We start from the raw sequence: 22,155 nt of genomic DNA, 5'->3' as shown, positions 1-22,155 counted from the left end.
GGGATGGCAAGTCATTAGTTCAAGGTCGCTGGGCTTCAGGAGTGCTCAAGCAGGATCACATGGCTCCAAAATACATGTTCTTTATAAAAACAAAACCCAAAGGAAAAAGCCAGTTACCCAAGGGCATAAAACGTACTGCTTAAGTATGCTCCTCAGGGAGACATTCACCAAGGCTGCGAGCAGATGCCTGTGGGCCAGTGGGATTGCAGGGAGTATCTTTCCTTCTTAATGAACATGTCTAAAGGGGTTTTCCGACTAGATGGGCAGGCTTTGGAAGACAGGACCAGCAACTGTCCCTAACAGAAGACTAATTATCTGTGCAATGGAAAACTCTGAAACCCCCATGCGGAGATACCAAATGTGAGAAAAAAAATTTAGTACGATCCTTTGGTGTTAGTTGTACATGGCTATATGTGCACAGAATATGGTATATGTGTATCTATGGAAGGAGACAAACTGCTAACGGGGAATAAAATTGGGTGCTAGGAGACAGGTAAGATCCACTTTTCATCCCCTTAAAGACAAACTCTAGTTGATTTAGAAGTTCATGGCTGCAAGACAGCTGTAACTTCCTCCTTGTCCAAAAGTTGTTTCAAACTTTGCCTGGTGAAGCAAAGTTTGTTCATGCGATAAGTGATACTATGTGACTTCAGTAGTTGTTAATGTTAGGAGTTTAAAGGCTTCTTCACAGTAAATTTCCAAAGTGGGTTCTTTCTCAAGCACACATGTGTAAATTCCAAGGTAGCACGTTTATGACCTGCTCCTGTCAGTCTCCAAATCAGGATCCTTCCAGATCGTACCCCACTGCCAGCTGTCTTCACAGGTGCACATCTACAAGTGGGGAGTATCAATCACATTGCAATTATATTTACCTTGTATATATCCTTTAAGCCAGCAACTGCACTATTTACCTCCAGATTATTAACAGGGAAGTTGGCTATTTGTATAAGGATAGGCATTGCAGTAGTGTTTGCAGTAGCAAAACAGACCTGGAAATTATCACCAGGACCAAGTAAATTATGACATATCCACATGTGAACTAAAATATTAAACCCCCCAGCTGCCTGAATACCCCCTTGGCCAAGGGGACCCCAGAAATACCCCAAAGCGAGTTGCTGGCCATGAGAAGGGAGGTAAGACACACCTCCCCTTCTCTTCTTGATGTTCTAACTCATTAACAGGCCTATACAAGACAGTTTAAATCACACCCAACCAGGTCATCAGTTTACTGAACAGATCATGAGCCTGGGTGTATGTCTAGTCATTTGCCTCTGTTTTACAGACTTCCTTACCTTCACATTCTAAGCCTTTAGACAAAGCTTCATTTCTTTTTTTTTTTTTGAGACAGAGTCTGTGTTGCCCGGGCTAGAGCGAGGGCTAGAACGAGTGCCATGGCGTCAGCCTAGCTCACAGCAACGTCACACTCCTAGGCTCAAGCGATCCTTCTGCCTCAGCCTCCCGTGGGACTACAGGCACGTGCCACCACACCCGGCTAATTTTTTCTATATATTTTTAGTTGTCCAATTAATTTCTCTCTAGTTTTAGTAAAGACGGGGGTCTCACTCTTGCTCAGGCTGGTCTCGAACTCCTGAGCTCAATCAATCAACCCACCTCAGCCTCCTAGAGTCTTAGGATTACAGGTGTGAGCGAAGCTTCATTTCTTTAACCAATTACAAATCAAAGAATCTTTAAAACTACCTATAATCTGTAAAGCCCTTGCTTTGAGATGTCTCACCTATTCAGGCCAATGTATGCCTTCCATGTGTTGATTTACATGTAATTGACTTTACATGTAATTCCTGTGTCCTTGAAATGTATAAAACCAAACTGTAACCCAAACACAGCAGGCCCCACCTGTTCAAGGCTTCTTGGGTGTGGCTCTGGGCCATGGCCCTCAAACTTGGCTCAGAATAAACTTCTTTAAATAATTTTACAGAGTTTGGGTTATTTTACATCGACACAGACAACTGATACTATCCAAGGGTAAAGATAAGAAAGTCACTGTGCTACGATACACAACACAGTGAATTTTATCATTTACAGACAGGGCCTCACTCTGTCCACTTTGCCCAGGATGGAGTGCAGTGTGGCAACCACACCTTTAACTCTCCAGACTCCGGTTAGTCTTCTGCCTCAGCCTCCTGAGTGGCTGGGAGTACACGTGCACACCACCACACGCAGCTACAGTTTTTATTTTTTCTGTAGACACAGGGTCTCACAATCAGCCAGGCTGGACTCCAGGCCTCAATCAGTCCTCCCATCTCAGCCTCCCAAAGTGCGAGCTATCGTGCCTGGCACAAAGCTTTTAAAAAAAAAAACCCACATAAACAGACATGAGAACTTACTTTACGGAAAAAAAAAAAAAAATCACCAAAAATTGTTAACTTTGGGTAAAGAGATTTTCACTTTCCTTTTTGAAGTTTTATGTTCCAACCTTATAAAAAGGCGGCCATACACTTTGCAGAGTCAGGCCCATTTTTTGGGCCTCAAAATTTAAAATTTTTTCTACACCATTTTTTATTGAGGTGGGGTTTCACTGTATTGTCCAGGCTGGTCTCAAATGATCCTCTCATGGAGCTGCCCATTGGGCTACAATTGTGCAAGGCGAGTGATTCCAACTAGACAGAACTTGCTTGGGTAGCCCACTAAGAATGCCACTAGGCCTGCTGGATCTTCCTCAGGACTCCCAATTTGCTACCACCATTCCGTGGCCCGCCCAGCTCCTCTCAGGGTTCCCTGTGCCTCCCCAGCGCCTGGGGCTGTGCCCTGGCTTGCCTGAACCTCTTCAGAAGACCTGAGTGAGAGGGAGGGAAGCAAACCCGCCCTGGAATCCCAGCAAGTGCTGTTTATTTTCCAAACAATTTTATTGAAATGTGCCAAGAGTACATGGGTAGCACAAATGTATGAACAGGAAAAAAAAAAAAATCACATGTACAATAATTTTTAAAAAGTGAAGGTTAATCTTGGGAGATATCAGTTCCCCTCTCCCTCCCCCTCAAGACTTCCAGAGTTTTCATTATGGTTAAGCCTCTACACACCAGCCAGGGAAAAAAAAGAATACCAGAACTTTTTGCAAAAAAAAAAAAAAAATCAAATAAAATAAAATGAGAAAACAAAACAAATCAGCGTAAAGGAAAGAGAAACATTTTCCTGCTCAGATGAGATTCTTCCTAGGCACCTAATTAGGAGGCGTGCTGAGCGGTGGAGAAACACAACTTCAGAGTGTAAGGGTACGGACCATCTGCAGAGAGAGAGAGAGAGAAGTCTGGCCGGGCCCTCTCCTGGGAGGCTGCCCCACCCAGTTCCCCCCATTTTGCACCCACCTCCCATTTTCTGGAGTTCAACTACAAGGGTAATTTTACCTGCTAGTTGGTATTACCCCTTTCCTGGGTACTACCTAAACCAGTCTCTGATGCACAGACAGAATGCCCCCTCCCTGGAGCGCAAGCCTGAGCAACTCGGAAGCTGGGAGAGTGGGTGGCAGCAAGCAGTAAGGCTGACCCGCCCATGAGCAACATTAGGCTGCTCTCCGGGTGACCAGGTCCCGCCTGTGTCAGTGAGAAAATCCCTGGGGTCCTATCTCGAGGGCAGGAAGGATGGCTCTGGCACGAAGCCAGCCAACTCATTAGGTGACCAGGGGGATGACGCAGGACGCGCAGATACTCACTTGGGTTTTTCATCTGGTAATGGTTCAGGAAGCCCAAAGTCTCAAGGGCGTCACTCTTGGATTCCCACTCCAGCAGCCCAGAGGAGCTGCGTTCACCTGATTGGAAAGTAAAGGGAAACACCACAGGTTTTAGGCTGACCTGAGCAGGCACTAGACAGCCGCCCATCGACAACCGAGGAAGCGGGGGGAGGCAGGAGCAGCTTACTCACTTTTGCCTGAGAATACTTTCACAGAAGATGGCCGCTTCACCCCCAGCTCATCGCAGATCTGCAACAGAAGCAGGTAGTAAAGGGACTGGGAGACAGGTGCCAATTCAAGAAGATTAGGCCCTGCATGAGTAAGTATTTGAGTTTTCCAGAGAAAGAGTTTTCTAGGTTTTATCACATACCACAGTCCCCGTGATATAAAAAAGGTTAGCAACACCACTCTTAATTACTATTATTACGTTGCCAAAGACTGGGAAACGGCTTTTTAATTTTCCGTCTCCAGCAGCTGCTGGGTGTGTCAGCAGAGTCAATGTTTGCTGAAATGAAGGCGGCACCACGTCCGGTGCAAGGTCCGCTGGGGAGCGTCCTCCCTCTCCAGCTGCGCTCGGTCCCTGACCCAGCTTTAGAGCCCTGCCTTCTGACGTTATCTAGATACCCTGAGGTCCTGACAATGCGGACGTTTTGCGACTGGCCTCCCATCACCAGGCCTGTCCCAGGTTTGCCGTAACTGCAAAGACGCAGCATGGTCAACTCTACTGTTGAGAGAAGTTTGGTGCCATTCTCCCATGTCTAGACTTAGAACAGGCATCCGTATCTGTCCTGGTTTCTGCTCTGTCCCCAGGACCCAGTCCAGGGCCTGTCAGAGCAGGAGCTCAAAAGCTATCTGTGGAAAGGCTAAAATGAATGGCCTACTCAGATAACTGTGGTCAGGAACCAACTGCCTGAGAAGCACCACGGCACCCACCTCGAAGAAGTTCTCCTCGGTCACCTCCAGGGGAGCATTGAAGAAGTGCAGCACGTTGCTCGGGTGCTGGATGCGGTTCTTGGCTGCCTGCTCCGGGGTGGAGAACCTATTGTTCCTTGATTCACTGAAGTCTTTGTAACTGCAAGACCCGTCTTCCAGCCCGTATGACTGACCGGGCATGATGGCTGGTTGCTTGGAGACACTGCAGGAGGGAAGAAAGAGGAGCCCTTTGTCAAACCCAAAGTCTTGCCCCCCGCCCAAGACCTCTGCGGTAGCCCTGCAGAGGCCTGGCTGGCCGTGCGCCCAGCTGATGGCGCTGTGTACCTCATGGGGCACCGAGCCACCAGTGAGCTGAGGCTGACCCACTTCCTCCTACAGCTTCAGGAAGTATCTCAGAACACACCTGCCGCACCCCACTCCTGCCTGAGTAAGCACCTCGGCCTCACCGGGCTCCTCTGCTCGGCCCCACTCTCCCCTTCCTGTCTCTCCTTAGTCCCTCTCCAACCCTCCCAGGCCTGGGGAGCCTGGGCACCTACCAGACGTTCAGCTTCTGCCCGAACATGAAGTTGTTGTTGAGGTGGGTAATAGCCCGGTCCACAGCGTAGCCATCAGCCATCTCTACCATGGCGGCCCCCGGTTTGCTTTTCATAAATTTCACCTTAGAGAGAGCAGCTACAGTCAGCACCACTGCCCCGCTGCCAGCGACCCTTGTCCCACCCCTTCCAAGCTCGTCAGAAGCAAACAACTCCCGATCTGGGCTTCCACTTCCTCACTCGTGAGCAGGGAATCACAACAAGCAGAAAAACGTGCCGGGCCCACGGCAAATGCTCAACCTGAGGTGAGGCAGAGTTTCTAACTACAGGACATAAGCCACGAGTGGGTCATTTAATAAAGCGCAACAGAAAACGGTGTGCGAAACGAGAAAATGAGCCATTTCACTCTCATTTCATCTGTTACACACAGACATACGTATCTACGGACGAATGCTGTCTGTGGTCACAATGCACAAAGTTCTTCATGGGGATTCCCGTATGGAAGTACTAGAGCACAGCGACACACGGGCTCCGAGCGCGGCTTCCACACACAGGTTACTCAACCTCTGTCCTCCATCGCCCCCGTCTACTTTGACGCCACTGTTGCCCTGTTTGTTGGTTCCTACACAGTCCCTCTCCTCGTACTGTCTCGTTAATGATTATTAAGGACTATCTGATTAAGGATTACTGTGAGGCTGGGTGCAGTGGCTCACGCCTGTAATCCTAGCTCTCTGGGAGGCTGAGGCGGGCGGATTGTTTGAGCTCAGGAGTTTGAGACCAGCCTGAGCAAAAGCGAGACCCCGCCTCTACTAAAAATAGAAAGAAATTAATTGGACAACTAAAAACAGACAGAAAAATTAGCTGGGCATGGTGGCGCATGCCTGTAGTCCCAGCTACTCGAGAGGCTGAGGCAGAAGGATCACTCGAGCCCAGGAGTTTGAGGTTGCTGAGAGCTAGGATGATGCCACGGCACTCACTCTAACCCGGGCAAAAGAGTGAGACTCTGTCTCAAAAAAAAAAAAAGATTACTGTGAAAATCAGACAAGTTACTATACGCAAAGCCCTTTAACAGTGCCTGATACACAGGAAACGCACTGCACATGCACAAGCTGCTACGATCAACAGTCCATGCCAGGGGCTGCAAAAAGGATTCTAAGACCCAGACGGATTTGATGTAGGCAACCACCACCTGGTCTCGGATGGATAGTCAGCCATCACTCAGCTCCGGCCAACTGTTCCACAGGGAAGGCAAGAAAGCCCAGTGTTGCCAGAAAAAATCCTTACACTAATGGTCTGTTAACTGGTCAATTTTTATATACTTCCTAAGAGCATTCTTGTCTTTCCCTGAGGAGTCAACTTCAACTGTCCTACACATTCCTTCCCTATGGCATATAAGCCCTAGACCCAGGGGGCAATGGTGCAGGGACCCACCATCTTGTCTTGTCACCACCCAACACAAGGTACCTGTTTGTAAGTCCCTATTAAATGTTTTTGAGGAAAAAAAGAAACGGGATGGGGTAAAGGCCAAGCACGGTGGCTCGGGCCTGTAAGCCTGATCCCACACTTTGGGAGGCCAAGAGTTCAAAACAAAGCTTAGGCAACATGGTGACCTCATCTCTACAAAAAAACTTATTTAAAAAATTAGCCAGGTCTGGTGGTGGCACACGACTGCAGTGCCAGCTACCTGGGAGGCTCAGATAGGAGGATCGTGTGAGCTCAGTTCAAGGTTTCAGTGAGCTGAAAGCACATCACTGTGCTACAGCCTGAGCGACAGAGCAGGACTCTGTCTCTATAAATACAGTTTCTATGTTCATGTACTAGTTAAGTATTAGTACTCTTATGTGATAAAGTCTGATTTTTAAAATACTGGTAATTTAAAAAAAACAAAACACCCACATACAGAGAGGACCTATCAAAACCTGCCTAGTAAGTCACCTGGGTTAACCCAGTTACCCACTTCGGGTCGGTTTGCTCCAAGCCAAGCTCCCACCGGCTCTTCCCCCTTTGCCGACCAGCAAGCAAGGAGGCTCGGGGCCTCCCCCTCAGGCCTGCCAGGGCTACGAGGAAAGCAGTTGACTCAGCAGAAGCTCACCTTCTCCACATTGCCATATAAGCAGAAGACATTGAAGACTCGATCACAGTTCATCTTAGATTGATCCAAGCCATAGACCATGAGCACAGGGCTGTCGGCGTGAGGGCCATACTCGGGTGGTGGGGGAGGGGGTGGGGGATGCCCATACTGGGGGCCGTAGCGACTTGGGCCCCGACGGTGACCCCCCACTGGTGGACCCATCCTTCTCCCTTCGTAGTGAGGTGGGGGGGGCCCGTAGCCCTCATCATGGTAATGGCTGTGGTACCCACCGTGGGGCCCTCCTGGGGGGTGGGAAGGAAAGAGAGGGAGGACGGGTGAGAATTTGCGCGGCGGGCGACGGGCAGGGGCACATGAGCCACGGGAGTCCACGGAGGGGAACCCCCTGCCCTCACCATATTCTGCGGGGTGATCTCCCAGGAGAGGGGGCTGCCTCTGGCGTTTGTTGGGGTTGCTGCCAGGGTCACCTGTGGACAGAGAAAACAGTTAGCACCTAATTCAGAAAGAAAGATCTCTCTCCCCCCTAACTACAGAAGCTGGTATCAGTCCCGGGAGCCTTGCTGCAAACTCTCCCTCACAAGGGCTGCTGGGGCCTTCTTTCATGGCCTGACCCCACGTAAGCATGAAGCCCAAGCCTCAGAGCTAGAGCACCCTCTCCGTCCCCTCCTCGTATCAAGAGGGCTGGTCTCCTTTTTCTGAGAAGGATAAGGCCAGGTTCTGTGCTCTCTTGGCTGCCCTGGCCCTGGTGGGAAGCCCAGGTCACGGGCCCTCTGGGGGAACCTGCAGCTGCTATGGAAGCTGATACATTACAGGGCCCAAGAGCAGCTTTCTAAATAACTCCCAATGAAGGGAAAGGAGATTAAGAGCAAGAAAATAACCCAGGAAGGGCAGAAAGGTAAAATCTGACCCCCAAAGCCCCAAGGTTCCTTCCAGGAGCTCTAGGCCCCACTCTCTAGGCCCTTCCTTCTTAATCCCAGTCCCAGTCCCCCCCAACCCATTCACGTCCAGCCCGAGGAGGGGCTGTACTAGGTGATGAGCAGGACAACAGCAGAGTCAGTTCGAAAGAGCAATCGTGTACAAGCCATCAACATTCTCAGACCCATCAATGGCGCAGATCCGCTCCCGACCCCAGCTCCAGTTCGTAATCACTACCATTAATTTAGCGCTTAAGTGGCAGACGCTGGGCTAAGCGCTTTACAAACATCATAGTTTCTTGAATTCCTCACAACAACCCTATGAGGTAGGTACTCATATTTTAGCCCCGTTTTACAGATAAAAAAAAAACTGAGTCATTAACTTTTAACTGAGCAGTTAAAAGACACTTTGGCCCAAGGTCACAAAGCAAGTTAGTGGCTGAGCTGGGATTTGAACCCAGGTCTGGCTGACTCCAAAACCCAGGGCTCAAAACCACTGCCCTTTCCTGCCACCCGGTCTGGGTTTTGTTTTCAACAGTCATTACAAAGATGGAAAAGGACTACTTACAGCAGAAGTACAGAGTACAATGTCCATTTGTCACAAAAAACAAATCTGTATTTTCTCTTACCATTGGACGCTTCAACAGTGAGTTAGCACAGTTCTGAAAGATGGCGTCCCATCAAACATACACTGCGACCCTGCATCACATGGTTTTACAGTCATAAATACAAGTTACGGCACACATCCGCTACAATTTTTTTTAAAGAATTCTTTTAACAGTCAATGTTTTCATTAAATCAAAAATGGCTCACAGATGTTCTGTCCTCAGAAGATATCAGAAAAGTGGAAATAAAGGTGTATGAAGTGGGTAGTGTCCGTGTTGTCACCTCCTCACATTATGTGCTGCAGTGCGGTGCTTCTGGCTGTGTAGCGCTCCGTGTGCGTGTCTCCTGGGTATGAAGTGTGCCAGTGGCCCCACTATGCTCGCGCTTTTGGCCTTGGGAGCGCGCCCGGTTACCCGCCAGCAGGTAACTGTGTGCCTCTGAGCTGTTTGGCTGTCTGGTTTTAGGTCTGTTTTGGTTTTTTGATTTTTTTTGTTCTTGTTGTGGTTTAAGTTTTTTTTTTTTTTTTTGGTTTGTTTCTGATCTCCAGTTGGTGCAGATTATGTTGGCAGCCGATGACTGCAGAAAAAATAAAAATATCAAAACACAAAAGAAAAAAGAAGGCCCTCCCCAAACCAAAGGACTTAAAAAACAAAACCCATGTGGCGAGGAATGGAGAGAGGATCCTATTGTCTTGGAGGCCCATGGAATCTACTTCAGTCTATGAAACGTTCTCCGAAAAGAGCACCGCTGGCTGGCTGGGAGAGCTCTGTTCTCTGTGTTTCCTACTTCTGTGTACATTTTCGGGTTCAAGTTTGCTTGGATTTTGACTTTTTTTTTTTTTTAATGTTTTAGTAAAAAAAGCAGTGTCTGCTGCCATGTTGAGTCTCTTTCTCTCTTTGTCTCTGTCTGCCTCTGTCTCTGTGCTTGTAGCTGTTCCTTGGAGCACGGTGTGGTGTTCTTGATGTAGTGAGCTCAAGTCTGCGGCTGTTTCTGGGGACGTGGTGGAGGCTGCATGTTCTGTTCTCTCCAGGAAGAGCTAGTGGTTTTCTACCCTGTGTGTTGGTGAGCAATGTGCAGAGGCAGAGCCGCTGAAGTATGGTTTCCGAGGGGGTGGCCAAGCACCGCCCTCACTCCAGGTTACCTCATCAGCCCTTGTTTTTTGGGCCCCAGCCCTGGGGGCGGCCAAAGCTGAGAGGCATCAAAAACCAATGCACAGCCAGCCCCTGCCACTAGCCCCTGCCGGTCTGCACATCTTCTATTTATGTTCCTTGGAGAAGAAATGGTTGGTTGCCATGTTTCTGTTAGCAGTCATGTAATGCCATTGCCCGCTCTGGTACATTCACTTGGTCACCAATTTGCCTCTGACCTTTGGAGGGAGCATCCAGGCCCACAGGGCCCATTGTGAGGGTCCTGGGGAGAGTCTAGCCCACCCTGCCCACTGCTTCCCAGCTGCAAGGGCAAGACAGGCCTGCCTAGCAACAGTGGCCTCTGGCCTCCCAGCGCCTGTGCGATGTCAGCAACCAGATTTCCTCCCTCAGCCAAGGCCTGGTCCGACGTATCAGACCAAGACGGACACAGAGATGGGACGGTCTTGCTGAGGAGGTGCCACTGTTTTTCAAGGCAATCCTCCACCTCTCCCTCCTACAAACAGCAAACCATTCTTGACAGACACTAAGAAGGGGGATGTCCATTTTGGCCCCCTGCAGAGATGTTGAGTCCCCGCTACAAATGAAGCGAGGCATGTATGCCCTGGTCCGATCCAGAGTCTCACCTCCACAAGGTCAGCTTGCTCAAAGGCTCTGCTGCAGGAGCCCAACTCTGTCGCCTCCCCGCAAATCAGACACTCGACAGTGTAGAGCAAGAGGACAATTCTTGGCCCAGGGAGAAGGCAGAGTCAGCGACCCTAACCAGACTCTAGAAGGAGGTGCTACAGGTTTCTGAGTCCACCGCCAGATCTTGTCCTCAGTGAGGCCTGCTCCCCACCAGCCAAGCCTCTGCCTCTCCACTGCACCCTCGGCAGCAGGACAGCCCCAAGCAGCAGCTAGGACCTGTGGAGGCCCCTTACTCCCCTTCTCCCACTGGGGTGTCCTTACCAAGAGCATACCCCAAGACCCCATGTCCACAGGGAGCCCAATGGCATTACATAACCCTGAGCCCGGGTCTATGAAGTGCGCTACCCGAGTGAAGGCAAGTCGGGTGTGTTTAAAACAAAGTGGCCATCAGGATTACCTTGTCCACTGAGATTGGGGTTTGTGTAATCCCAAGTATCCTGATCATTCTTGAACACATTCAAGCGTGTAGGCTGCAAGGACAAGATAAAACTTGAGATCAGCCATGTCCCAACTCATCAAGAAGCTGACAAGGAGCAGTCATTTTCCAGACCTACCTTCGCATATTCAATCTTCAGAGTGCAACAGCCAGAATAGATGTCGGCCCCATTGAGTGAGGCCTTGGCCCGCTGGGCACTTTGAACGGAGTCAAATGTGAGTCAAGTTAAGGAAAGTCCCATCATGGGAGCTCTTTCGGAAGGGCTTCAAGTCGTCCCAGAAAGGAATGAGGACAAGGTAGCAAAGACTGTAGTGCTTTGGGATCGGCTCACTGCCCGCAGCCACCAGCCTCAGGTCGAAGAGGCCAGACTGTGCAGACGGACTCAGCTGCTGCCCTGGGTGAGCAGTCACTGGCCAGAGTTCTCTTGTGACCCATACCCCTAGCCCGGCCACCAGCCCAGTAGTAGTAGCAACTTCCTCTCCGACCACCCCAAACCAAACCACCTTGTTCTTTGTTCCAGTCTTCTCTTTGGCCCTTTGACTAAGCCTGAACAATGTGTCAACCAGACTACATTCTTGCCCTAAGTGGCTTCCTCCTGCAAAATGCCCCAAGTGTCACACTGTGGTGTCTAGGATGCCCTAAAAACTTCCTTAGGCTGTCTGCAAGAAACCCCTCCCCCGCCAATCACTGCAGTCAAGTCTCTCAGCTTCTCCGACGCTAAGCTCCTTCCCACCTTAAGGACCTTTGCAGGACGGCTTCCTCCACCTTCAATACCAGCTCCTGTCTCCTCATGGAAACAGGTCAGCAACTCCTCAGTAAGCTTCCTAGATCGCCTTTTAAATTCCTTTCCCCTGCTATCTCATAGCACTCTGCTCTTTCCCTTCACCTAAGATTTACTGTATCACACTGTACGTCTGGCTTCTTGTTTATTAACTCTCTCCCATCACACTGTGAACTTTGTGAAGGCATCTGGCGTGTGGCAGGTAGAAAGCTGCTTGGAAGAATGGTCCCCTTCCAAGCCCTGTGACAGCCTCCACCCCAAGGGACACGTGTTTCCCAGCAAAGGATATTCCACCATGGCCTGCACTCCATTCTTTCGGAAAATGACAATTCTCTGCACGGGGCCACAAGGATTACAGATAGTGTAAAGAACATCCTGCAAGAGCAAAGATGGGCGACGTGAAGGGGCACTGCAGGTCAGTCTGGCTTGGGGGAGGCCAGGGAGAAAAGGAAGCAGGGAGCCCTCACAGAGGAACCACAAGGGATGCTGGCTGCACGCACCGTGGTGATAGAGTAGATCGGATTCAGGATGGTAAAGAGAAGCACACTGTTGACGCTCCGGGAATCATCCGAGTCCCCAGGGCGAGAGATCTTCTGGCTGGTAGAGTAGTTGACGAAGGCCGGGTGACCAGCAATGTAGATCTGGTTGTCGGCTGCGTAGTTCACGGCGTTGCAAGCCCCCAACACGTCTTCGAACTCCACCAGCGCTTGTCTCTTCTTAGGCATCACCACCACATAGCTGGCGTGGGGAACACAAGGTTCAATCCTCTCGAGGAGATGAAGGCTAGAGGAGGCCCTCCAACTTTTTGTGAACTGACTGCTCCAAAACCGTCTTTTCCTAACCCGAACACCCCATGCTACAAGTGGTACCACAGGCAAAAAAGGCATATAGCTAAGTCACCACCTCCGGGACGCCCTCCCAACCTCTCCTCCTCTGACTAAGAAAATGCCCCCTAGAGACTCCTGGGCTGACCTTATCACAGTGCAGATCACTGTGGGTGGGCAATACTTTGAAGAGAAGGAATCCAGGACAGTTTTGCTCACTACTGCACCTAGTATGCACCAGACACTCAACAAATACTTTCTAACTGAAAAAACGTTGACTAGAAACCACAAGGCAGAGGAGGAGAAAGGAGGAGAAAAAAACATGGAACCTGCTGTAACCTGACCCAAGGTACAATGGCCAATTCAAGAGCAGCGGACCCACAGGCCCCAGCCAAAGAACCCTGAACCAGAATGGCAAAATCACTACTTTCAACCAGAAACTGCTGACGCATAAGAACACCAAGGAGTTAACTTCTCTGGAAACCCAACTCCTGGCCTGAGCCCAGTACCTGATGGGTCCAAACTCCTGCAAGGCCTCCACAAGGTCAGCCTCCACCACGCCGTCAATCAGGCCCCTGATGTGGACAACTGGGGAGGCGGGGGTTTTGTGTGGATCATCGTAGTTCTCCTGAGGAAGGAAGCAGAAACAAGACTTCGTTTCTTGCTGTACAAGATGGCAGCCCACCCGGTAACCTCTGTGCTGCTGTAGACCTAGTCAAATAAGACAGTTGGGGTCACCAAGGAAGGATGCGCAGGTCAGACCAGGGGCAGCAATTCAAGCCAGTCACCCCAAAAGGATCCTGGACCAGAAAAGCAGCAGCCCTTAGTGGGTGGCCACTTGCCCATTGGCTCGTGCTGTAGCTTCTGGGAAGGCAGAATGGAGGAAGGATCATATAAATCTCAAATCTTACTCTCCTCCAAGGACCTGTCTCTCCACCCGTTGGTCCACTCAATCAAAGAAACATGGAAAGAGTGGTTCGGAAACGGGACAGGCTGGCAAGAAGAGCTCAAACAGTTGTTTGCTGCACTCTGAACGAGGCTATCCCCTTTACATGTACCCCGACTTCTTTGCTCCTTCATTGGTTGAGCCATCATCGCCTAGCCAAGCATGCCTGTTCCCTATCACTCACTTCAAGGTCCAGTCAGGGCAAAGCATCATGTGCCCCAGAAGCCATAGCAGCCAGACCAGTCTCGACCCTTTCTACTCTTTAATCACTTTTACACCAAAACCTACTTTGGATAGGCCAAATTAAGGAAAAACAGGGCTAGGAAGCTCTTTTCGGAAAAAAGACAAATTCCAACCCATTGCATTAAGAACCAAGGTAGCTCCTTCCCAAGATAAGTATCTTTCTGGGAATCAGGAGAAAAGTAACTTTTTCTGCCACCGCTCCTGGGCTCTGGGCCCAGCCTCTTGTCAGAATCACTAGGCAGAAGCCCATGGAACAGGGGTAAAATTGGGTTCTATTTCAGGAATGAACCACACAAACCACAGGAGGAATACCTGCCTGGTTACCAGCCCAAGGCTGGAGTTCCTTCCCAGCCCTGCCCCTCACTAGCCGTACAACCTAACCGAATTTAGTTCATCCCCCTTTGCCCGTCTCCTCCTCTGTCAATCAGATACCGCAATATGTCCCCTAACCTCACAAAAGAGCATTAAGGACTCAACTAAGACGTCTTTAACACATTTGGAACACTTAGTGGAGATTAAAATGCTAGCAAACCACAGCCGATAAACCGTGGAAAATCCTGGAGAGGCTGATGGAGACGACTTTAAGAACCTGAAGAAGGAGAGACTGGGCCCCAACCCAAAAGCAACAACTGGTGATCTCTTCCAACATGGCCAGAATATATTTTGATTTACCAAACTCTCTGCACCCAGTTAGCCCCTGAAAATTGGAAGCAAACTTGTGATGGCTCCAAACTTGACCAAACTCCCAAACAGCTACAAGCGCCTTTCCTAAGTCCGTCTTGCCGTTTTCAATGACCCCAAAAATGAAGGTCATATTCGGTTCTAGGGGCATATCCTCAAATAAATCAACTTCGGTATAGAAACAAGGCTGGACATGACAGAAATTAAACTATCGGACAGAATTCCTCACGCAGAAGAGGACAAGGCCAGCCACCGCCCACCGCTCCCGCTCACCAGGCGCTCCCCCAACCGCCCACGAGGTCTGGCGGGAGAAGTACGCCTGCGCATGGGGCCAGAGAAGAAAACGATAAAGAAAAAAAAAAGCGGCCCGGCCGCGTGCCCGGACCCCACACGCCAGCCCGCCGCGCCTGCGCAGTGCGCCGCTTGCCGCGCGAGAGACTTCCTCCGCGCCCCCCCCCACAAGACCGTTCCGGATTGCGCGCACGCGCAGGCGCCTGTCCTCGCGCAAACCCCGCCGTTTGCCCAACGACCGCCCCTCCCCCACCCCGTCAACGGCGCGAGGGCCTGGGCGCGTGCGCAGAGAAACCCCCCAAAAAATAAATACCCTCGAGGTAGGAAATTCCCCCCCCATTTCGCGGCCTTCCCAGCGCCTAGGGCCCTGGCCTCACCCCGCCGCCGCCGCCCGCCGCCCCGGCTCCTCCACCGCCACCGCCACCGCCTCCGTGCTGGTCGCCGGCGTTGTCAGTCTTGAGCCGTTTAGGGGCTCGGCCGCCTTCACTGCCGCCGCCGTAGTAGCGGCCACCGCCGCCTCCGCCGCCCGCCGCCGCCATCTTCACCATCGCTCCCGACCGCCTCCGCTGCTCGTCCGGCTGCTGCCTCTGCTCCAGCCGCCGACGCCGCTTCTCCGCCCGGGGCAGCAGCCTCCGCGACATGGCGGCGCAGAACCCGCCTCCCCCCGCCTCTCATTGGGGGAGGGACACGCCCGTCACCCGCCGCCCCCACCCGATAGGGGGAGCCACTGGTCCCGCCGCGGGGGGAGGGGAAGGATCCGCACGCCTTGTGAGCCTATTGGGTACTGCGCACGCCGTTCTGCTGGACGGCCCGCCCTCGTTTGTCCGGGACACTCCTTATAGGCGAACGCTTTCTGCCAGTCATTTCGTCGACCCCGCCGCCTTAAAATAAAATCCAATTTGATAGGTCGGGTTTTTGGCACTGCTGTACTCTATAGGAGCACCTGATAGGAGCGGCGCTCCAAACCGCCTGATAAGCCCCGCCTTCTTCCCACTTTCATTGGTTTTCTTGCTAATCCGTCAAACCAAAAGCCTTTAGTCCCCCCCCGTCACAATGACCGCCTTCCCGCGCCCCTTCGCAAGGAGACGAGGAAGCCTGTCCCTGTTGTCTCTCTCCAGTGGTTACTGCAAATGCCCATCTTCTGCGTATCCACCGATTGGCCAATGGAGAGTGGAAAGAGTACCCTGTCAGCAGATGGTAGGACGACTGACAGTCTCTGATTGGCTGAAAAAGGGGAACTCCACCCCGGGTAGGCGCTCTTTTGCGCAGTCTAGGAAAGAGGGATGGCGAGAACGCATGCGCGAATATGCTTTCACGCGCCTCCAGAGGCGGGGCGATCCTCTAAGGGAGTGACGGCCTGCAGCACCCAGAATACTTATTGAGTAACTGCTGTGTGCAGCGGCGAAAAGCTACACCAAGACTGACAGCAACTCTGTCCCCATCATTATACACTGTTCCTCTACGCCTCTAACCTACCCAATGCCGGAGGAGTAGGTACCCCAAATCTGACCCTTTTCCTCAGTATAAAACAACTCGCTGCTGCCGACTGTCTTCGGACCCTGCCCTGTTCGCCCCGTCCTTTAACCACTCCACCTCTGCATTCAGCCACAATTCCTGTCTTCTAGGGAAAGGATCGTTCGCGCGCCTCTCCATCTCTGCCTGTGTGCAGACCCACCTAGAGAACTTTCTCCACTATCTTCGTGCATGACCTAAGGGCCAATCCCTCTTGTCCCTGCAATCTCAGTTCGCAGGTCCCTACCGTCCCAGACCACTAGGTTCCTTCACTCTGTAACTCAGGCCATGGTTTTCACGTGACAGCTCTGACCACTCTGGATCATCACAGGAAGTCCTGCACAGCGAGGGAGCGGTTGGTCCCTGCCTTGGCCTTAGTGAGGGCGGCCCGCCTGCCAAGCACCCGGTACACCACTGGCACAATGCAAGCGCCCTGAAATGGGAGTCGCTCTTGCGGTCTGTGCGTCCCTCGGGCCGTACCCCCTCGAGGGCGAGGTAGGGCCACCCGCACTGCCTTGCAGAGGATGCCCTCCCGAGTCTCCAAGCTCCAGCAGAGCCGCACTGGAGGGGAGCTGGGCGGACAGGGGCTGACCCAGGATCCGTCCTCAGGGCGCCAGCGATTTGGGGATGCCTTCCAGGGAGATACGCACTTAGAAGGCGAAGCTAGCGTCGTGGGAACTGCGGCGGCCGCCCCAAAGGTGCTCCGGCACCTTTCCACCGAGCTGAAATGGGGATCCCGAGTAGGGGTCTCCAAGGAAACTAAGTTTGAAATGGGGTCGATGGCACTAGAAGAGTAGGCCATGCCTGGCGGGTCTGCTGGTTTGGGAAAATAAACTTGGGGGTGTCTGACGGGGACCTCAGTCTGTTTTTAGTCACACCACGAGGATCCGAAAATTCCGGCGGAAAGAGTGCGGGCGGCGCTGAGCCCAAACCACGTGTCCCGCGTGACTGGGGAGGGCGGGGCTGGTGCCACTGAAGGGCGGGGTCGCGAGGTCCCGACGTCAGAGGAATGCGGTGGGGGGAGGGGGCGAGAAGGGGCCCCTCCCCTCCCCGCCCCCGCGCCCGGCCCGGGCGCCCCTCGCGCCGGCGCGCGCGGACGGAACGCTGGGACCAGCCCCTGGCGCCGCACGTCCCAGGCCGCCCGCCGGGCCGCGTCCTCCGCTCCCCGCGCTCCCGGCCTCCGCCCCTCCCCCACCCCTTTGCTCCGACTGCGGGACGCGGCCGCGGGCGGCACCGCCCACCAGTCCCCCCGCGCCCCTCCCCGTCCCCTCGCCCCCAGCCCCTACCAGCTCGGCGGTGAGCCTGGCCGGCCGTCCCGGATCGAAAAGAGCAGACACTGGGAAGTTTTGGGAGAGGGAGGGGCGGGCCTTAAAGGGACCACGACCTTTTTCAGCCCGAGGGGGAAAATGTGGGGGGGGCGCAGGATCGGGGACGGGGCGGGGGACCGAGAGTTGTTTCGCGGCTGAATGGAGGAAACAAGGCAAGAAAGGAATACTCGGCTTCCCTTTTCCCCAAAACTCACCCCTCCACCCCCCACCCCCGCCGGACTGAAAGTCGCCCAGTAGTTTGGAATTCACCCGTCATTCCTGTTGCTGGGCCAAGTGTTGTGTTGGTTGAAGCACATGTTGGGGTGTTCATTGTATGGATAGGAAAATGGGCCCAGGAGACGTTAAGTGACTAACCCAAGATGCTGCAGCTTGTAAGTGGCATGGCAAGATTTGCCGCCGAAGCAGACGCGTAACCACTGCTCTGCGGAGCCTACTAGGGTTAGGGGGAGTGTGCTGTGGAATGGAGGTTAAGGGCCGGGGCTCTGGGGCCACACTACTGGGGTTCAAATACAGACGCTGCACTTTATAGCTCTGTGGCCCTGGGAAAGTGATTTAGATGTTTTGGGCTTCTACCTCATCCATTAGGACAACGGTCCCCAACTTTTTTGGCACCAGGGACCGACCGTTTTCATGGAAGACAATTTTTCCACGGACTAGGGAGGAGGGGGATGGTTTCAGGATGATTCAAGCGCATTACATTTATTGTGCAGTTTATTCCTATTATTATCATATTGTAATATATAATGAAATAATTCGACAACTCACCATAAGTTGGGGACCCCCTGCATTAGGGGGATGGCACCTTCATTGGGGTGGATATGAGGAGCGCAGAAAATGTCTGGAATCAGAGGGAACCTCAGAGGCCTACCCCCGCTTTACAATTGAAGTAAAACAGGCCCAGGAAGCTGGAGCCTCTGAAAGAGCAAATTGCTCCCCGTTTAAATCCGACCCTCAACCCTGGCAGGTCCTTCTAAACCCATGCCTACCTCTTTCCACTTGTTCTGCATATGGCACAAACACTGCCTTTCCTTCTGGTCATTAAATGCCCAAAGCTCATTCCTACCTCAGGGCCTTTGCACTGGCTGTTCCCCCTGCCTAGATGCTCTTCTCCCAGATATTTGCTCCTTTTTATCTGACAGGCCTTGGCTCAAATGTCACCTCCTGAGCACTCCAGGGTCGTTAGCCTCCATACACAGTTATAATCTAGGCTCCCCATTTATCTGCCTGTTGGCTCTTATCACCATGTGATTTAGCTGTATCCTACAGTATTTTGGAATTTCCATTCTCATTTTTCCCATTTTTCTTTCTTTCTTTCTTTTTGGAGAAAGAGTCTTGTTTTGTTACCTGGGTTAGAGTGCGGTGGTGTCAGCTTAGCTCACAAGCAACCTCAAACTCCTGGGCTCAAGCGATCCTCCTACCTCAGCCTCCTAAGTAGCTGGGACTACAGGCATGTGCCACCATGCCCAGCTAATTTTTTTATTTATTTATTTTTAGTTGCCCAGCTAATTTCTTTTTATTTTTTTTTTTAGTAGAGACGTGGGTCTCGCTCTTGCTGAGGTTGGTCTCGAACTCCTGACCTCAAGTGATCCTCCCGCCTCGGCCTCCCAGAGTGCTGGGATTACATGCGTGAGCCACCGCCAGGCTGAATGTATCTTTTTGTTGTTGATTGCTAAAGTAATTGCAAGTTGGTACATTTTGCATTTTGAAAGATTTCACCAAATTATCCTCCATTAGCACTGTAACAATTTGAGTTCCCTGCATTACGATATAAAAAAGGTATTTTCCCCACCATCTCAAAACTGCACAATTTTTTACATTTGTCGATCTAAGACATAAAAACGGGTTTTAATTTTCATTTACTTTATGCTTATCTGATTGGAAGTGAATCGTGTGTGAGTGTGTGTGTTCACGTGGGAAGAGGAAGGGGAACAGCTGGAGAAAAAAACATTCCAGGCAGAAGGAACAAGAAATGCTAAAGCCCTGAAGTGAGAACTGAAGGCAGGCCAGCGTAGCCAGCCAGCAAGTGATGGGGTGAGAGGAGACCAGGGTGAGAGAGGTGATGGAGCTTGTACCTAGTGGGACATGCTGAGGCTGAAGATTTTAGTGTTTTCACTGAGTTTAAAAACCAGAGTGACAACATCAGATTTTTTTTTTTTTTTTTTTTAGGTTAAAGAAAATAACATTTTTAGGCCGGGCGCGGTGGCTCACGCCTGTAATCCTAGCTCTCTGGCAGGCCGAGGCGGGTGGATTGTTTGAGCTCAGGAGTTCGAAACCAGCCTGAGCAAGAGCGAGACCCCCGTCTCTACTAAAAATAGAAAGAATTTAATCGGACAACTAAAAATATATAGAAAAAATAAGCCGGGCATGGTGGCGCATGCCTGTAGTCCCAGCTACTCGGGAGGCTGAGGCAGAAGGATCGCTTGAGCCCAGGAGTTTGAGGTTGCTGTGAGCTAGGATGACGCCACGGCACTCTAGCCTGGGCAACACAGTGAGACTCTGTCTCAAAAAAAAAAAAAAGAAAAGAAAATAACATCTTTATTGAGATATAAATCACATACCATGAAATTTGCTCTTTTAAAGTGTACAATTGAGCGGTTTTTAGTATATTTACAAAGTTATGCAACCTTAACCACTGTCTAATTCTGGAACGTTTCATTACCCTCAAAAGAAACTCCATACACCTTAGCAGCCACCTCCCTTAAGCCCCTGGCAACCGCTAATCGACTTTCTGTCCGTTTATATTTGCCTATTCTGGGCATTTCACTTTTTCCTCCCTTTTTTTCTTTTGAGATGGAGTCTTACTCTGTCGCCCAGGCTAGAGTGCCATGCGATCGGCCTACCTCTCAGCGACCTCAAACTCCTGGGCTCAAGTGATCCTCCTGTCTCAGCCTCCCGAGTAGCTGCAACAACAGGAACATGCCACCACCCCTGGATAATTTTTTCTATTTTTAGTAGAGACAGGGTCTCGCTCTTGCTCAGGCTGGTCTCGAACTCCTGACCACAAGTGATCCTCCCGCCTCGGCCTCCCAGAGTGCTCAGATTACATGCGTGAGCCACCACGCCCGGCCTGGGCATTTCATATAAATGGACTCATACAGTATGTGGCCTTTGTGTCTGGCTTCTTAGCATGTTTTCCGGGTTCACCCGTGTTGCAGGATGTATCAGTAATTCATTCCTTTCTGTGGTCAAATAGCATTCCTCTGGATGGCTCGACAGTGCCACATTTTGTTTTGCCATTCATGACTCGGTGATCACTGCTCACTTCCCCGTGGTTGTAGCTCCCCGCTCACTGCCTCTCATATTATCATTCTTGGTGATTTCCACGGCCTGGCGGGTGATCATTTGACCTCTCCTCCAGTGCTGGCATTGCCCTCCACGGTCAACTCTAGATCTGTCTCAGTTAACTCAGCCTCTTCAGAATCTCAATTGCATGCATCTCACGCACTGCCCCACCGTATCCTATCTTTCTAGTTCATTCCCTCCAAAACCTCAACTCCAACAATCCGACGGCCCCCACCACCGTTCCACAGCCCCTCAACCCCTTATATCTGCACACTGATCAAATTCCTGGACCAACCATTATAATCAGTCCCTCGCACATTCTCTGCCACCTCCCCTCTCCGCACACTCATCTGGCGAAACCGAATCCTTGTTCAATGTAAGGCTCCACCTATCGCCTGCCTGAACCTTTGCAGCTGCATGTGGGTGGGGGAAAATGGGCGCCCACGCTACCTGCTCTCACCTGTAATTTAAACCTACCCACTTTGTGTGGGCCCGCACTGCTGCCCAGCAACTGTGCCCCGTGTCCCTGGTGTCCTGACTCTCCCAGATGACATATCATAGCTGCTCTTCAAACCTCCAGCAGCTCCTTCCCCATCCTCGCTCCCAGCCATAACCTTCTTCCTGCTTCCAAAGCCCCGCCCCCCACCCACAGCATCCACCCTCCATCCCCCCCACTGTGCCTTCCCACCTGTGCCAGGTGAGCAGCCGCTTTCCCATCTGCTGCGGTTCTTTATTTCCTATGCAGAGTCTCAGTTTTCTCTTCCACCATTCAAAACATTGGTCCCCTGGGACTCAGGGTCCCAAAAGCAGAACTAGGCCAGCCGTTTTCTTCTTCATCTGTTTTTAAAAGCCTCTGCAGGCTCCAGGAGGAAATACTTTCATGGTCTACTGGGCCTCAGATTGAAAACTCAGATGCCCTTAGGGACCGATGGAGAAAGCAGGTCCCAGAGAGGAAAATTTCTCAGTTGCATTACACAGTTGTGACACTTTCCCCTCTTCCTCTGTCCCCAGCTTTATTCAGGTGTAATTGATATACAAGAAACCCACATATTTAAAGTGTACAATTTGGCAAGGCGTGGTGGCTCACGCCTGTGATCCTACCACTCCGGGAGGCCAAGGCAGGAGGTTCAAGTGAGGTCAGGAGTTGGAGACCAGCCTGAGCAAGAGCGAGACCCCGTGTCTACCAAAAATAAAAGAAAAAATCCGAAAATAGAAAAAATTAGCTGGACTTGGTCATGC

General features: G+C 51.5%; 1 protein-coding gene across 2 annotated transcripts; it reads right to left on the bottom strand.

Annotated features, from left to right (window-relative positions):
• Window positions 1-2,843: 2,843 nt before the first annotated feature.
• HNRNPL (heterogeneous nuclear ribonucleoprotein L) lies at window positions 2,844-17,640 on the bottom strand. 2 transcript variants are annotated; one of them, XM_012657089.1, is made up of 13 exons: window positions 17,593-17,640; window positions 13,143-13,261; window positions 12,310-12,547; window positions 12,099-12,184; window positions 11,147-11,243; window positions 10,990-11,062; window positions 7,636-7,707; window positions 7,244-7,524; window positions 5,155-5,276; window positions 4,619-4,820; window positions 3,877-3,934; window positions 3,668-3,763; window positions 2,844-3,241 (listed from the first exon to the last, which is right to left on the bottom strand). In XM_012657089.1, the coding sequence occupies exons 3-13, from the start codon at window positions 12,532-12,534 to the stop codon at window positions 3,183-3,185; spliced, it is 1,371 nt and encodes a 456-aa protein (XP_012512543.1). In that variant the 5' UTR covers window positions 12,535-12,547; window positions 13,143-13,261; window positions 17,593-17,640; the 3' UTR covers window positions 2,844-3,182. The 2 variants fall into 2 exon arrangements, with proteins under 2 accessions (XP_012512543.1, XP_012512542.1); XM_012657088.1 differs by lacking the exon at window positions 17,593-17,640 and adding an exon at window positions 15,172-15,448.
• Between the last annotated feature and the right edge of the window lie 4,515 nt (window positions 17,641-22,155).

This window comes from Propithecus coquereli, unplaced genomic scaffold, assembly GCF_000956105.1.
Source record: "Propithecus coquereli isolate 6110/MARCELLA unplaced genomic scaffold, Pcoq_1.0 Scaffold53, whole genome shotgun sequence".
NCBI lineage: Eukaryota > Metazoa > Chordata > Mammalia > Primates > Indriidae > Propithecus > Propithecus coquereli.
This window is presented reverse-complemented; position numbering and strand designations above follow the sequence as displayed.

Excerpts from the sequence above, each read along its gene's own strand:
- HNRNPL (XM_012657088.1), bottom strand. The coding sequence starts at position 15,435 with ATGTCGCGGAGGCTGCTGCCCCGGGCGGAGAAGCGGCGTCGGCGGCTG. Across the intron at positions 7,708-10,989 it reads CCCCAATCTCAGTGGACAAG|GTGACCCTGGCAGCAACCCC; the intron begins GTAATCCTGATG and ends CTCTGTCCACAG. Across the intron at positions 3,764-3,876 it reads GAAAGTATTCTCAGGCAAAA|GTGAACGCAGCTCCTCTGGG; the intron begins GTGAGTAAGCTG and ends CTTTCCAATCAG.